The 17,474-nt window shown below is 46.6% G+C and overlaps 1 protein-coding gene across 5 annotated transcripts in view; it reads right to left on the bottom strand.

Moving 5' to 3' along the window:
* The window catches only part of mpnd (MPN domain containing), an 84,095-nt gene that overhangs the window by 34,695 nt on the left and 31,926 nt on the right, over positions 1 to 17,474 (bottom strand). For 4 of the 5 annotated variants that reach the window (XR_010969566.1, XR_010969565.1, XM_068016548.1 and 1 more), the window contains exons 3-4: positions 1,660 to 1,871; positions 596 to 826 (exon numbers count right to left, since the gene is read on the bottom strand). Coding sequence is in view for 3 of the 5 variants with exons in the window: in XM_068016548.1 (XP_067872649.1) it covers positions 596 to 826; positions 1,660 to 1,871 (443 nt within the window). In the remaining 2 variants the exon portion in view is untranslated. Of the gene's footprint in view, positions 1 to 595; positions 827 to 1,659; positions 1,872 to 10,089; positions 10,274 to 17,474 lie in introns of those variants that run through there. The other variant, XM_068016550.1, reaches the window with a different exon arrangement.

The following is a 17,474-nucleotide window of genomic DNA, read 5'->3' on the forward strand; positions in this document are numbered from 1 at the left end:
GTTCCAGGTTCAATTTGCAGTCTCTGATCTCAGCTGGCCTCACACGCCCACATGCCAGCACAAGAGTCACTCAACAGTAATAGCAGGCGCCCTGGAGGATTTTTCTCCTTCCTAGGCCAGGCATACTGAGGTCAGCTGAGATCAGAGACTGCCTTACTGGGTGCCGAGTTTAAATCCAGAACAAGGTGATGGGATGAGTCTTGTCTGTCTGCTGGCAGTGCACACCATCCAATAAAAAATTCCACCTGAAACAGTTATGTGTCTCCTCGCCCCACAGGTGCTGACTGACGCTGGCCGAGTGCTACCAGCATTTTCTGTCTGCGTATTTAATTTTTAAAAATTTATTAATTGTACTTTGGGCTTACTGCGGTCTCCACAATTCTAGCTAACAGCCCTATAGAACATGGAGGAACAGGGCTGGAGATTGCACAAACTCACCAGACTCTTACAACCAGTGGGCAGAAAATTTTCATTCCATTTAAGTTTGAGGTGGGCTTGAATCCCCTCCCCTCGCCACCAGTCCCAGAAAATGAAACTCCAGTGTCTAAACCCTGCAGCGTTTTCTGTTGAACTGGGTTACAATTGTGGACCGTACCATTTCCACAGCCTGCAGTGGCGGCTGCTGCTTCCTCAGCCACATGGTCTTGTACTGATCCAGCTTTTGTCCCTTGTACTTCACAGAGGCCCAGCCACAGCCAGATTTCTTGGCTGGATTGACTAGTTTTTTGCAGTGTGTGGCCCAGGCACTGGGAGAGTTGAAAACCTGGCTCGTTTCTTGCCATCTGATCTTCCCGTCAGGCAACAGGTCCCCCACAAACGTCTTCCCCTATGAAAAACAGGGTGGAAAATATCAATACATAACAGGTCATTGACACAACACAAAAACTTTTAAGGCATTTGATGAGTCACATGAATTTTTTAGATGGCTGATAAAGTTAAGAGACTTTCAACTAAATAAAAAGGAAATATTGTTGCCCTCATGAAGTGTATGAACTGGTATAGAAATGAGCCATAAGTTTGGACTCTAGGTTATGCTGAACTACACTATATTACAAATTGCCTCAGTGTCCCTGGAATAGGGATGAGTAAAATAGCAAACAACTTCCACCAGCAGCTCTTCTGCTGGAAAGTGGATGCTAGAAAGAACAGAGTAGGGCTTCGCTGTGATACCCACCATGGTCAAATAGCCCACTGGCATTGTCCTGTGCTGGGTTGCGCTGCCCTTGAAGCCCAGGCAACATAGTCCTGTTTGCACTTGTTGCTATTTGTCCTATTGGAGGATTTTCTGCCTGGAGGTTTGAAAACGGCCCTTGCTGGTGCTGTTTCCTCATTGGTAGATAAGTCCTAGATCAGAAAACAAGGATCTAATGGCATCGACCACTCACACAAATTGATGAGATTATGGAATCAAACTTTAGACACGACTCCTGAGGCTCCGAGATACACACCCAAGTGATCCACAAAACCAGAAGCCTCAGACACTCCAATTCCAGGCTCAGACATGGAAATGAAGCCTGTGTGAGGTATCAGAGGGTCGCCAAGCTTGTGGAAATGTACCCCAAGAGCCAAGATCTTCACGAACCAGGGAGAAAACTTGCAAGGGAGGGGGATTGGTGCGGTGTTGGCAAAAGGTAGGTTTATTTCAGTGAGAATCCTTACTAAATAGTGAATGGAGAGCAGGCCTTCTCCTGGCTGGATGACTCTGTCTTTGAGCAGCACCCGCAGTGTAATCCCACGGCGAGTGAGCAAGGTCCCCCGGGGACTGTGCATTTTTACAGCAGTCCCATTCTCCGCCTCTTCCAGGTTCACGTCCACTTCATCCTCCTCATCCTCAACTCCCTCTTCCACTGCAGGTGATGAGGGATCAGAAGCTAAGGGCAAACACATTGGAAAAAAAGTTAACGGTGATCAGACCTCAGCGTTGGTAGATAACTGCATCACCCAGTGTGGTACTGAGCCATTAAGACCAGGTAAGTCGCAATTTTGATTGCTGGTCTGTACTGGGTTAGCTGATTTCAGCTGTGCCAGCAAATGGATCTTGCAACTAGCCTCGGTGCCTTCGGGACAATGAGAGAGAAAGGAACGTATCCAGTTAGACCGCTACAAATCTCTTCCTAGTGGCCTCATCTGGAGAGTGTGTGGGGGTGAAGACTGTATTAGACTCGGCTGTGTTGGTCCCATGATTGAATAACCTGCCAAAGAATGGCCACTTAAAAGACGTACCAGAAGGCAGCCAGAGCCCCGTAACCCCGCACAGGTCAGCGTCTGTGGAGCCCCGTAACCCCGCACAGGTCAGCGTCTGTGGAGCCCCGTAACCCCGCACAGGTCAGCGTCTGTGGAGCCCCGTAACCCCGCACAGGTCAGCGTCTGTGGAGCCCCGTAGCCCCGCACAGGTCAGCGTCTGTGGAGCCCCGTAACCCTGCACAGGTCAGCGTCTGTGGAGCCCCGTAGCCCCGCACAGGTCAGCGTCTGTGGAGCCCCGTAACCCCGCACAGGTCAGCGTCTGTGGAGCCCCGTAACCCCGCACAGGTCAGCGTCTGTGGAGCCCCGTAACCCCGCACAGGTCAGCGTCTGTGGAGCCCCGTAACCCCGCACAGGTCAGCGTCTGTGGAGCCCCGTAGCCCCGCACAGGTCAGCGTCTGTGGAGCCCCGTAGCCCCGCACAGGTCAGCGTCTGTGGAGCCCCGTAGCCCCGCACAGGTCAGCGTCTGTGGAGCCCCGTAGCCCCGCACAGGTCAGCGTCTGTGGAGCCCCGTAGCCCCGCACAGGTCAGCGTCTGTGGAGCCCCGTAGCCCCGCACAGGTCAGCGTCTGTGGAGCCCCGTAGCCCCGCACAGGTCAGCGTCTGTGGAGCCCCGTAGCCCCGCACAGGTCAGCGTCTGTGGAGCCCCGTAGCCCCGCACAGGTCAGCGTCTGTGGAGCCCCGTAACCCCGCACAGGTCAGTGTCTTTGTGAAAGGAGAAGAAAACATAGGACAGGGAAAAAATAAAGAAAAGTTCACCACTATGATGAATTCAATTTCTGCATTTCAGTCAATACCGGAGAGAACACTGTTACTGACTTAAAGCAAGATGACATTTTCTTAGCATTCCTACAGGTATAAACGAAATCTCTCAACTGGTCAGCAATTTGCAAAATAAACATTCAGATACTTTACAGAACTATGAATTAACCACTTCCTGTATGAAACCAACTGTTGCTGCAGTTCAATTTCAGAACCTCTGTCTCTGGATAAGGAGTTTGTGGATTGTGAACTTTAGGCTGACACTCCAGTACAAGTAGTAAGAGAATGCTGCATTTCTGGTGACACTCTCCTTTCAACAAGAGGTAAAATTAAGGCTATGTCTCATTCATTTCTGTGCTCGCTGACCTACATTGTATCTGTGTCCAGCAATGCCTCGATTTTAAAATTCTCATGCTAGTGGTCAAATCTCTCCATGGCCTCACCCTGCCTCATCTTTAACCTCCTCCAGCCCGACAAATCCCCAGCCTCCCACCCTCGCCCAAGATCGCTGTGGCCCTTCAATTCTAGCCTCTTATGTATCTCTGATTTTCATCACTTGGAGATTGGCAGCAAAGCTTTCATCTGTTTAGGCCCCCAGGCTCTGTAATCCCATCCCCAAACCACTCCGCCTCTCTCTCTCCTCCACTGTTGTCAGCTGTGGCTCTGTTGGTAGCACTCCCGCTTCTCAGTCAAAAAGGTTGTAGGCTCAAGTCCCACTCCAAACACTGGGGCACTAAATCTAGGCTGCCACTTCCAATGAAACTTTAAACCAAAGTCTCATCTGCCTTCTCAGGTGGGCCTAAAGAAAATCCCATGGCACTATTCAGACAAATAGCAGGGGAGTTCTCCCATGTATCCTGACCAATATTTATCTCTCAACCAACATCACTAAATCATCATCATCATGTTGCCGTTAGAGGGATCTTGCGGTGTGCAAATTGATTGCCACATTTCCTACACTAGAGAAGTGCTTCATTAAGTGGAAAAGTGCTTTGGGAATTTGAGGTCGTCAAATCCTCTATAGAAATCCAAGTTCTTTCTTTCTCTTTGAAATATGTCAATGCAAATTACTGGATATTTTGCACATTGTACAGCAGATAGAACACAAATCTTGATGGTGCAACAACAACCTATCATTATGGGCACATCTTAATCTCCAAATCCCATAGAGCTATCCAATGCAATGTGAAACTGTTGGGGATGTTTCACAGGATGTTGAAAGGGATGCTCAACTTAACTGGCACCAGCATTGTTACAGTACTGGTATGTAGTTAGAAAACTAAAGCTCCTTTAATGGAATAGGAACATAGGAACAGGAGGAGGCCATTTAGCCTCTCAAGCCTGTTCTGCTATTCAACGAGATTATGGCTGATCTGCAACCTAACTCCCTATACCTGCCTTTGTCCCTTATCCCTCAATACCTCTGGCTAACAAATATCTACCGATCTCAATCAATATTTATAAAATTAATAATTGATCTAACATTAATTCCTGTTTGCGGAAGAATGTAGAGGTGTTTCCTAATTTCACTCCTAAAAGGTCCAGCTCTAATTTTTAGACTATGCCCCCGAGTCCGAGACTCTCCAATGAGTGGAAATAGTTTCTCTCTCTCTACCCTATCGCTTAATATCTCTCTATCTACCCTATCGCTACCCTTAATATCTTGAAAACTTTGAACAAATCTCGTTGCCACAGGATACAACCAACTTCAATATTCTCATTGCTGTAGGATGCAGCCATTCAGGACCGAGGACACGAGATACAATGTTGCCGACTGACATTTGAAACTAGCTGAAAAACTGGCTTTTGAGACACAGTTAACAGATACACACACAGACTATCTGCCAGGATATACTGAAGGAAACAAGAGCTCTCTTTCGGTTTATTTAAACCCTATTTATTATACTCTCAGAATTCTGATGTCAAGCCAGATCAATTTCTTAAAAGAAAATAACCAAATTCGTTTAACTACTGAACTATAATTGCTGAAATTCATTGCTGGAAAAGAAGGGCATCAATTCAACTGCTGAATTAGACTACGTACTGTTCTACTGTTGAAGAACCTTTTTTCCCCCCATCGCACGGCTGAGAGAACTTCAAGCAACCTTGGACTGCTCCACATTGGAAGATTTCACTTTGTCAGGAGTGTAAATATGCAAGCTCACTAATTTTTCTATTTTAAATGTTGTTTATATCATAGTAGTGTTTTAAGAATTTAGTTTTTCTAATTAAACAGTTAATTTGTTGATCTAAAGACACCTGGTTTGGTTAGCCTCATTCGGGGGTTTACAGATGGTACAATTTGGCTAGGTCTTTCTCTAATTTGGAAAGTTTAAAATGATACATTAGGCAATCTGTGGAGGGATGAGACTGAATCAACAGTGCGTTTCTCCCACCACAATCAGAATCATATATTTTGATTGGGGGCTTTGTCTTGAGCGGTCGGTCGTAACATAGTAATTGGGAATTAATTGGAAATGAGGATAGCCTGTGAAACACAAGGATATCACAGCCATTCTAAATGGGTTCAGCCAGGTGGTGGAGAGAGGGTTACATATAAACACAGGAATTAGGAGCAGGAGTAGACCACTCGGCCCCTCGATCCTGCTCCGCCAATCAACAAGATCATGGCTGATCTAATTGTAACCTCGACTCCACATTCCCGCCTACCCCCAATGACCTTTCACCCCCTTGCTTATCAAGAATCTATCGACTTCAAAAATATTCAATGATGTTGCTTCCACTGCCTTTTGAGGAAGAGAATTCCAAAAACACACGACCCTCAGAGAAAAAAATTCTCATCTCTGTTTTAAATAGGCAATCCCTTTTTTTAAAAACAGTGACCCCTAGTTCTAGATTCTCCCACAAGAGGAAACATCCTTTCCACATCCACCCTGTCAAGACCCCTCAGGACCTTATATGTTTCAATCAAGTCGACTCTTACTCTTCTAAACTCCAGTGGATACAAGCCTAGCCAGGGCTATGAATGGCCTCAGCAGTTCTGGGCTAGAATAGGGGAAAATCAGCCAGTGCTCATGATCATTATCTAGCAACACCCATTGGGAAAGGGCTTGTGCATGCAGGTAATGTATCTGGGGTGGGGAGACAAGGTAGAAAACCCAGTAAATGGTAGGATACTGAGACGTATAGAGGAAACAAGGGACCTTGGAGTGCATGTCCATAGATCCCTGAAGGTACAGGACAGGTAGAAAAGATAGATAACGTCACTGAGGGGAGGGCATACAGGTTAGTTTCCTTTATTATCTGCGGCATGGCACAATTTATGGGCGGCGCAGTGGTTAGCACCACAGCCTCACAGCTCCAGCGACCCAGGTTCAATTCTGGGTACTGCCTGTGTGGAGTTTGCAAGTTCTCCCTGTGTCTGCGTGGGTTTTCACTGGGTGCTCCAGTTTCCTCCCACCACCAAAAACTTGCAGGTTGATAGGTAAATTGGCCATTATAAATTGCCCCTAGTATAGGTAGGTGGTAGGGAAATATAGGGACAGGTGGGGATATGGTAGGAATGTAGGATTAGTATAAATGGGTGGTTGATGGTCGGCACAGACTCGGTGAGCCAAAGGGCCTGTTTCAGTGCTGTATCTCTAAATAAAAATTTAAAAAAATAAAAAATAAAAAGAGCAGGAACTGTATAAAACAGAGTTCTGGGCACCACATTACAGGAAGGATGTGATCACAGTAGAGGGTACAGAGGAGATTTAAGAGGATGTTGCCAGGATTGGACAATTTTAATTATGAGGAAAGATTGGATAGGCTGGGGTTGTTTTCTTTGGAAAAGAGAAGGCTGACGAGCGTTTTAATTAAAATTAAGACATAAAATTATGAGGGGGTCTATCTTTGGCCCCCTATTTCTCATCTATATGCTGCCCCTCAGCAACATTATCCAAAAATCACACAGCATTAATTCACATAAATGCTGATGACACCCAGATCTGCCTCACCACTGCCTCTCTCGACTCCTCCGCTGTTGTAAAATTATCAGACTGCTTATCCGATACCCGGTACTGGGTGAGCTAAAATTTCCTCCAATTAAATATTGGACAGACTGAAGCCATTGTTTTCGGTCCCGCTTCAAACTCCATTCCCTAGCAACTAACCCCATCCCTCTCCCTGGTAACAGTCTGAGATTAATCCAGTCTGTTTGCAACGTTGCTGTCACATTTGACCCCGAGATGAACTTCCGACCTCATATTCATGTCATCATGATGACCTCCTACTTCCACCTCCCTAACACCGCCCAGTCTCAGCTCATCTGCTGCTGAAATTCTCATTCATGGACTTCATTAGTTCTAGAATTGACTACTCCAATGCACTCCTGGCTGTTTTCCCACATTCTATTCTCCATAAACTTTGAGGTCATCGAAAATTCTGCTGCTTATGTCTTAACTTGCGACAAGTCCCTATCACTGCTGAGCTTGCTGACTAACATTGGCTCTTGGTCAAGCAATGACTGAATTTTAAAATTCTCATCGTTGTTTTCAAATCCCTCCAGGGCCTCACCCCGCTTTATCTCTACGATCTCCTCCAGCCCCACAACCCTCCAAGATATCTCCACTTCTGTGCATCGCTAATTTTAATCGCTCCATCATTGATGGCCTTGCCTTCAGTTGCCTAGGCCCCAAGCTCTGGAATGCCCTCCCAACATCTCTCCGCCTCCTTTTAAGAGACTCCTTAAAACCTACCTCTTTGCCCAAGCTTTTGGTCATCTGACCTAATATCTCCTTTTATGGCTCGGTGTCATAGTTTGTTTTATAACGTTCCTGTGTTGGGGAACGCATCAGGGCATTTTATCACCTTAACGGCGTTAGGTAAATATAAGTTTTTGTTGTCTAGAGTGAATAGGGAAAACCTATTTCCCTGAGCAGAGAGGTCAATAACCAGGAAGCATATACTTAAAGTAATTGACAAAAGGATTAGAGGGGAGTTGAGGAGAAATCTTTTCACCCAGAGGGTGGTTGGGGTCTGGAACTCACTGCCCAAATGGCAGTAAAGGCAGAAACCCTCAAATGCATTAAAATGTACTTGGATATGCACTTGAAGTGCCATAACCTACAGGACTATGGACCAGGAGCTCGAAAGTGGGAATAAGCTGGATAGCTTTTTCGGCTGATACAGACACAATGGGCAGAATGTACTCCTCCTGTGCTGCAAATTATTTATGTTTCTAAGTAGGTGAGCTTGTGACCAGGCTCACTTTTTATGTTGTCCGAGTCCAAGAACACAGTTCACAAGTGAAGAACAATCATTTCAAAGAGCACCAGGGGCCTTGTGCGCCTCTGGAACTGTAACCTAGCCTGAGTCACTGCCTTCAGGAAATGAAGGGAGAAAGTTGAATGAATCTAGTCTTAGATTTACTCAGCTCATGATCTTGCTTCTGAATCAGAAGCCTCTCGCCTGAGTGCATAATCTAGGCTGACATTCTAGGACAGTAATGAAGGAGGACTATATTGTCAGAGGTGCCAATTTTCAGATAAGACATTAAACAGAAAACTCGTCTATTTGATAGGAATTCAAAGTTGTAATGGGAAGTGGTAAGGCTGATGGAAGGATAGGATCCGATGGACCAATAGTCCTTCATCTGAACTAATCTCAAGTATACTTAAAGTGCAACCTATTATAGCATTGTATTCACCCATTCAATAAACAAACAGATAATCAATAGGCTTTAATACACATTTGGGATTTATAATCATGAGTGCATTCTGCAAATTGAGTTTAATAATCTGGCCAGATTGAAACCTCTTCAAAAAACCACAGAACCAAACAAGAAAATGTTCCACCAACTCCACTTCCTTGACATCAAGTAACCCTTCATAGTCAGGTGGCAGCCGTGGCTCAGTCAGTAGTACTCCTGTAAATGAGGTAAAAGGTTGTGGGTTCAAGTCCTACTCAGAGACTTGAGCACAAAAATCAAGTTTGATGCTCCAATGCAATACCAAGATAGTGCTGCACTTTGGATTAAACTGAGACCCTGTCTGCCCTCTCAGGTGGATGTAAAAGATTCCATGACACTATTTTGAAGAAGAGCAGGGGAGTTATCCTCAGTGTCATGGCCAATACTTATCCCTCAATCAACATCACAAAGACAAATTACCTGGTCATTATCACATTGCTATTGCTGTGTGCCGACTGGCTGCTGCATTTCCTACATTACAACAGTGACTAAACTTCAAACGTACTTCATTGGCTGTAAAGCACTTTGTGACATCCTGAGGTTGTGAGAGGTGCTATATAAATGCAAGTCTTCTAAAATATATAGTGCAAAAAGTGCCCTACCTGCTCCAGCAGGAATGTAAGTAGTTAAAGCATTGAGAATTTTTTTTTTTGAAGTACAGCACCAAAACAATGATAGTTTGCACCACTTCAAAACTATTTCAGTTTTTTAAGGCAGTTGATTTCCCCTTTTTTACTGACCTACTGGAATAAATGAGCACAGATGGAGGAGAACTTCCTGTGCTTATGCATTCTAAACGATTTGTCTAGAATTAACTAACCTTGCAGCTGTGTGTTCTGAATAAACTGAATTCTAAAAAGCTTCAAAATAAAACATCCCCACAAAATAAAAAAAACCCCAGTCCTTTGACAAAAGGAAGTTAATCAAAGGAATGGGTTTCAAATTTAATCTGTTGTACACAAGCTCAGAACGATTAAGAGAGACATTGTCTGGAATAATAAAAGCCCAGGACACAAACACCACTGCCTGCACCGCAACCGAACTTGATTAAAACGGAAAGCCCGCCCACCCCAGCACACATTCATTGGCCGCCCAGAACAGTTACAGCCCGCAGCCCGGCGCGTTGATTGGTTGAGGACGCTGTCAATCTGGTACTCGCCCTCAGAACCATCAGGTTAGGATGCGCCCTGCGTCTTCCCTTTGTAACAAACTGGGGAGACACTTAACTCATCTTGGTTTCACTTTTAAATTGTGAGTGGGAAAGGAAAACCTTAAGACAACAAATCCCAAAAGCTAAAAACACAAACCACGCAGAGGATGGCGGCCCTGAAAGAAGTAAGAGTAAGAATTAAAATTAATTCTAATGATTAATATTGCAGATACAGTAAGACTTACCCATTCCTGTCAGAGGCTTCTTTCTTTGGTTTTGTACTTGAGCAGGTTGCTCCCCCTCTTTGGAGCTTTAGCTTTGGTGAAATGTGAGGGAGACAGCCTGTGAGCAGTGAGTGTGAGGGGATTTGCACTGAAAGAGCTGATTTGTTGCTCAGAGAGAGCCAGAGACAGCCAGGCAGTGGGAGGATGTTCAGCAATCTGCCACTGTATCACGTGAACACACAGCAAACACCCCACGTGTCTCATTCATCTCACAAACACACTGGAGCCTGTCGCTCCACACACTCAGCAGACAGCACTGGCCTCCAGTTGCCAAAGTGCAACAATGCCTTAATGCACAAAAGCAAAATACTGCGGATGCTGGAAATACTCAGCAGGTGTGGCAGCGCTGGTCTGGGAGAGAGAAACAGAGTTAACGGGATAAATTTTCCCGGGTCATTCGCGATCCTGCCGTCAGCCTCAATTCCGGGTCGGGAACCCGGTAGTAGCCGTGGCGGGACGTCTGCCGCGATCTTCCCGGAGTCAGCCAATTAAGAAGCCTTCAGGAGCCCCGTCCAATTAGGGACGGTGGCCAGGTTCCAACATTGGGAGATTTTTTATTCTTTCATGGCATGTAGACTGTTGTCTGGAAAGGAAGAATGTGCAGCGTTATGGGGAGAAGGCGCGGGAATAGCGTTAAGTGAATTGCTCAGTCGGAGAGCTGGTGCAGACACGATGAACCAAATGGCCTCCTCCTGTGCTGTAACAATTCTGTGATGTGAGCGTCACTGGCAGGCTAGCATTTGTTGTCCATCTCTAATTGCCTTTGAACTGAGTAGCCATTTCAGTGGGCAGTTAATAGTCAACCACATTGCTGTGGGTCTGGAGTCCCATGTCGGCCAGACCAGGTAAGGTTGGCAGATTTCCTTCCCTAAAGGCAATGAGTGAAGCAAATGGGTTTTTATGACAATCGATGATAGTTTCATGGCACCATTTCTGAGACTAGCTTTCAATTCCAGATTTTTATTAATTAATTGAATTTAACCAGTAGGGCCGCTGGCCACCTTCGCAATGTGGGCGCTGCTGAGGACCCAGCAACAGAAGCACAGCAGCGCCACGGAGGTACCTTCAGTTGGAGGGGAGCAGCTGCCAGTGCAACAGGTACAACATTAGCAGAGACATCAGTTGCCAAGAAGTGGCTGCAATAGCAGTCTTTCTGCTTGGGGAGACCTGAGCATTGTGATTTACTGCTGGCAAATTATTAGAGGCCTTAAAAGTTTCACATCAGCACGTTGGTGGGGCTGAGCGGGGGTGTTGGCTGGTGGTGTGGGCCTGTGCACCATCAGAAAAATTTCAATCCATTGCCAGAATAGGGAATGGTTCCCCCATTAAGTACCCTAATTGGCTATCCACCACTGCTGGACAGGCAGCTGTTGCCGCTGGGAGCCCGTCTCCGGGAAAAGCACACACAGCAGGAAGGTGTCACAGACCTGGCCTGATGCGACTCCACTGAAATTTTCACTTTCCCAGCCTCCCCAACCACCTTCGTGGGGCTGGGGGAGTTCAGCCCAATGTTTCAGGTTGATGACCTTTCATCAGAGCTGAGAAAAGTTAGGTGTAATATCTGCCCTTTTACCTCCTCTCTCCTCACCATCCAAGGCCCCAAACATTCCTTCCAGGTGAAGCAGCGATTTACTTGTACTTCCTTCAATTTAGTATACTGTATTCGCTGCTCACAATGCAGTTGCCTCAATGTTGGAGAGACCAAATGCAGATTGGATGATCGCTTTGCGGAACACCTCCGCTCAGTCTGAAAGCATAACCCCGAGCTTCCGGTTGTTTGCCATTTCAACACCACCCCTTCCCCCACCCCCTGCTCTCATGCCAACATTTCTGTCTTTGGCCTGTTCCAGTGAACATCAGCGCAAGCTCGAGGAGCAACACCTGATCTTTCGATTAGGCACTCTACAGCCTTGCAGACTGAATGTTGAGTTCAGTAACTTGAGTGCATGATTCTGGCCTTTTTAAATTTTATTTTTTAACCATGTGCCTGTTTTTCATGTAGACAGGGCTGCTTATTATTCTGCTATTAACAGTTTCTCTGGGCTAATGCTTTGTCTTTCACCACAAGCATTAACACACTTTTTGCCTTTGTCCCAGGACAGCTTTGTTATGTAATCTCTCCTGCCCTCTGCCCTATCACGCACCTTCCCTTTTGTTCTCTTCCCCACCAACTGCACCACCCCCCCCACTCCCTTCACTTGCTTAAAATCTAATTCTTTTCTAACCTTTGCCAGTTCTGATGAAAGGTCATAGACCTGAAACATTAACTCTGCTTCTCTGTCCGCAGATGCTGCCTGACCTGCTGAGTATTTCCAACACTTTCTGTTATTATTTCAGATTTCCAGCATCTGCAGCATTTTGCTTTTATTTCAGTGTTTAATTCATTGCCACTTCTCTTCCAGGAATGCCTACCTTGAAGAAGTTCTGCTCTTCTCTCCGATGGGATTTCCGTTTGTCTCTTTTACCTTATTCACCTTCATTGCTTTCTGTTTCCCTCCTGGTATTTGATAAGCTGTCGACCAAAACTCGTTTTCACAGCCAAATCTCCTTCCTCAGTGGCTGTCTCCTGCTCCGACTTATTCCACATGGATTCAAACAAATGTTCCATCCTTCATGTTTTGAATCCACCCAGGATTACAGGTATCTCCGAGAAATACAGCATTCCTCGGACTGCTGTTCTCGCCGCATCCTGAGATCCACTGGCCACCTTCGCAATGTGGGCGCTGCTGAGGGCCCAGCAATAGAAGCACAGCAGTGCCATGGAGGTGCCTTTAGTTGGAGGCGGGCAGCAGCCATTGCAGCAGGTACAACATTAGCGGAGACATCAGTTGCCAAGAAGTGGCTGCAGTAGCAGTCCTTCTGCTTGGGGAGACCTGTGCACTGCACAGCCACATGTACACACTGGACCTCTCTCTCCAGAAGTACCACCTCACCTTAGCTCAAAGCTGCTCTACTCTGCAGTTTCATTTCATCCTTTGTCTTATCCAGCACATAAACAAAAAACTTTTTCTCTTCTTTTCAAGTGTTAAGGAATGCAAGCTCCAGCAGCTCATGGGTACCAACGCCCCTCCAGATCCTTCTTCCCCTTCACCTTCCTCTGACCCCATCCCTTCTCCTAATCTGACCCCTTGCCGTGTATTCACAATACCCTCTGACCTTCCCATCTCTGACGCTGAACAATCTGTACTTAACAAAGGACTCAGTTTTATCCCCTTACAGCCCCACATCAATGAATTTCACGCTTGGCATGACGTTGAGTTCTTCTTCTGTCGTCTTCGCCTCCGGGCTCACTTCTTTGACCAAGAGTCTTCCCCCGACCAGTGGACCCTTTCACCTGTCTCCAGTACTCCACCTCCACCTGGGCCCCGCCCTCTGGCCTGTTACTCACTCTTGATCTTTTCATTGAGAACTGTCGGCATGACATCGGCTGTCTCAATTTCTCCGCTTCCCTTACTCACTCTAACCTGTCTCCCTCTGAACTTGCCGCACTCCGTTCTCTCAGGTCTAACCCCAACATTGTCATCAAACCTGCTGACAAGGGTGGTGCTGTTGTTGTCTGGTATACCGACCTCTACCTTGCAGAGGCTGAGCGCCGACTCTCAACATCAAGCCACGATCTCCAGAACTGTCGCTGACCTCATCTCCTTCGGAGATCTTCCCTCCACAGCTTCCCACCTCATAGTCCCAGAACTACGGACAGCCCACTTCTACCTCCTACCCAAAATCCACAAACAGGACTGTCCTGGTAGACCCATCGTTTCAGCCTGTTCCTGCCTCACTGAACTTATTTCTTCCTATCTTGACTCTATCTTTTCTCCCTGGTCCAGTCTCTTCCCAACTACATCCGTGACTGTTTGGATACCCTACGTCATTTTGACAATTTCCAGTTTCCTGGCCCTATGCCTCCTTTTCACTATGGGTGTCCAATCTTTCTATACTTCCATCCCCCACCAGGACGGTTTGAGGGCTCTCCGCTTCTTCCTTGAACAGAGGCCCAACCAGTCCCCATCCACCACCACCCTCCTCTGCCTGGCTGAACTTGTTCTCACATTGAACAACTTCTCCTCCAACTCCATTCACTTCCTTCAAATAAAAGGTGTTGCTATGGGTACCAGCGTGTGTCCTGATTATGCCTGTCTTTTTGTGGGATATGTCGAACATTCCTTGTTCCAGTCCTAATCAGGCCCCCTCGCTCACCTCTTTTTCCGGCACATTAATGACTGTATCGGTGCCGCTTCCTGCTCTCGCCCCAAACTGGAAAACTTAATCAACTTCGCTTCCAATTTCCACCCTTCTCTCACCTTTATATGGTCTATTTCCGACAATTCCCTTCCCTTCCTCAACTTCTCTGACTCAATTTCTGGGGATAGGCTGTCCACTAATATTCATTACAAGTCCACCGACTCCCCCAGCTACCTTGACTACACTTCCTCACACCCTGTTTCCTGTAAGGACTCTATCCCATTCTCCCAGTTTCTCCATCTCCGCGCATCTGTTCCGATGATGCTACCTTCCACAACAGCACATCTGACATGTCTTCCTTTTTCCTCAACAGAGGACTCCACCCCCACTGTGGTTGACAGGGCCCTCAACCGTCCAACCCATTTCCCACACTTCTGCCCTCACCCGTTCCCCTCCCTCCCAGAACGACGACAGGGCTCCCCTTGTCCTCATTTGCCACCCCACCAGCCTCCACATCCAAAGGATCATCCTCTGCCATTTCTGCCACCTCCAGCGTGATGCCACTACCAAACGCATCTTCCCCTCCCCTGTCAGCATTCCAAAGGGATCCTTCCTTCCGCGGCACCCTAGTCCATTCCTCCATTAACCCCAACACCTCATCCCCTTCCCACGGCATCTACCTATGCAATCGCAGGAGGTGTAATACCTGCCCTTTTACCTCCTCTCTCCTCACTATCCAAGGCCGCAAACACTCCTTCCAGGTGAAGCAGCGATTTACTTGTACTTCCTTCAATTTAGTATACTGTATTTGCTGCTCACAATGTGTCCGCCTCTATATTGGGGAGATCAAACACAGACTGGGTGACCGCTTTGAGGAACACCTCCGCTCAGTCTGAAAGCATGACCCCGAGCTTCCAGTCGTTTGCTATTTCAACACCCCTCCCGCTCTCATGCCAACATTTCTGTCTGTGGCCTGCTCCAGTGTTCCAGTGAACATCAAAGCAAGCTTGAAGAGCAACACTTGATCTTTCGATTAGGCACTCTACAGCCTTGCAGACTGAATGTTGAGTTCAATAACATCAGTGCATGACCCTGGCCTTTTTTAATTTTATTTTTTAACCATGTCCCTGTTATTCATGTAGACAGAGCTGTTCATTATTCTACTATTAACACTCTCTCTGAACTAATGCTTTGTCTTTCACCACAAGCATTAATGCACTTTTTGCCTTTGTCCCAGGACAGCTTTGTTATTTAATCTCTCCTGCCCTCTGCCCTATCACACACCTTCCCTTTTGTTGTCTTCCCCACCAACTGCACCCCCCGCCCCTTCACTTGCTTAAAATCTAATTCTTTTCTAACCTTTGCCAGTTCTGATGAAAGGTCACAGACCTGAAACGTTAACTCTGCTTATCTCTCCACAGATGCTGCCAGACCTGCTGAGTATTTCCAGCACTTTCTGTTTTTATTTGGGAAAAGCTAGGGTTGTGTCATGCAGGCCACCACCTGCCAAGAATGGTTTTGTCATATGAACATTGATTTTGAACTGTTGCTGGAGACAGGAAATGACTTGTTGAACAGATCAGCCGTGGCTGCAAAAAACATTTGCATACTAACAGACGGTGCTTGTGCAGGCAAAGGACCATTCCCTGACATTCAAACCACAGTGGATGTTGATCACCAGACAGTGAGGGGGTGGGGAGGCGCATTCCAGGACCTGCTGGGGTGATGCAATCCACGGGGGGGGGGGGGGGGGGGAGGGGTGGGGGAGCAGGATGAGTTGGACCAGCTGGTCACATGCCTAACTGTTGCAGGGTTTTTTGAACTAGCCACAGAGAGTTTGAACTCAGAAAGACTGTTTGCTCCTGGACTTAGAAGATCTCTCCTGTCTGCTCACATCTGTTTCTCGCAAGTCTCTGAATCCATTGAAGACACATGAATCCCAAGGAAGAAAAGTCTCCTACAGCGAACAAGATTTAAGAAGAATACTGGGCCCCAACAAAAAGCAAGATCTACCTACAATCAAAGACTCTACAGTGAGCTTGAAGAACCGTAACAAAAACTCTTCAGATATTGCCTCTAGCTTTTTCACTATTTCTTCTGCTCTGTTCTCTGTCTATCTGCATGTGTGTATCGCGTATGCATGCTAGCATGGGCGCGTCATGTATCTGTAGGCATTAACTGAAATAGAGTGAACTATACAGTAAATGGAAAAGTCCTGGGGAAAATTGATGTCCAGAGAGATTTGGGTGTTCAGGTCCACTGTTCCCTGAAGGTGGCAACGCAGGTAAATAGAGTGGTCAAGAAGGCATACGGCATGCTTTCCTTCATCGGACGGGGCATTGAGTACAAGAGTTGGCAGGTCATGTTACAGTTGTATAGGACTTTGGTTCGGCCACATTTGGAATACTGCGTACAGTTCTGGTCGCCACATTATCAAAAGGATGTGGATGCTTTGGAGAGGGTGCAGAGGAGGTTCACCAGGATGTTGCCTGGTATGGAGGGCGCTAGCTATGAAGAGAGGTTGAGTAGATTAGGATTATTTTCATTAGAAAGACGGAGGTTGAGGGGGGACCTGATTGAGGTGTACAAAATCATGAGAGGTATAGACAGGGTGGACAGCAAGAGGCTTTTTCCCAGAGTGGGGGTTTCAATTACTAGAGGACACGAGTTCAAAGTGAAAGGGGAAATGTTTAGGGGGGATATGCGTGGAAAGTTCTTTACGCAGAGGGTGGTGGGCACCTGGAACGCGTTGCCAGCGGAGGTGGTAGACGCGGGCACGATGGAGTCTTTTAAGATGTATCTAGACAGATACATGAATGGGCAGGAAGAAAAGAGATACAGAACCTTAGAAAATAGGCGACATGTTTAGAGAGAGGATCTGGATCGGCGCAGGCTTGGAGGGCCGAAGGGCCTGTTCCTGTGCTGTAATTATCTTTGTTCTTTGTTAGAGTTGAAGTTTAATAAATTTCAACCTTTCTTCTTTAAACCTAAGAAAACCTGTTTGTGCTGGTTTCTTTGCCTTATAATTGGAAAGCGGTGAATAAGGATTCACCAAGGGGGAGCTAAAAAAAACGGTGAGTTTAAAATTAAACCCTGTTACAGGAAGACCAGGTGAAGGCTGAGAGGAACCCTAGACCCCTTTCTCACCTGGTCGTAACAGTTGT

This window comes from Heterodontus francisci, chromosome 36, assembly GCF_036365525.1.
Source record: "Heterodontus francisci isolate sHetFra1 chromosome 36, sHetFra1.hap1, whole genome shotgun sequence".
NCBI lineage: Eukaryota > Metazoa > Chordata > Chondrichthyes > Heterodontiformes > Heterodontidae > Heterodontus > Heterodontus francisci.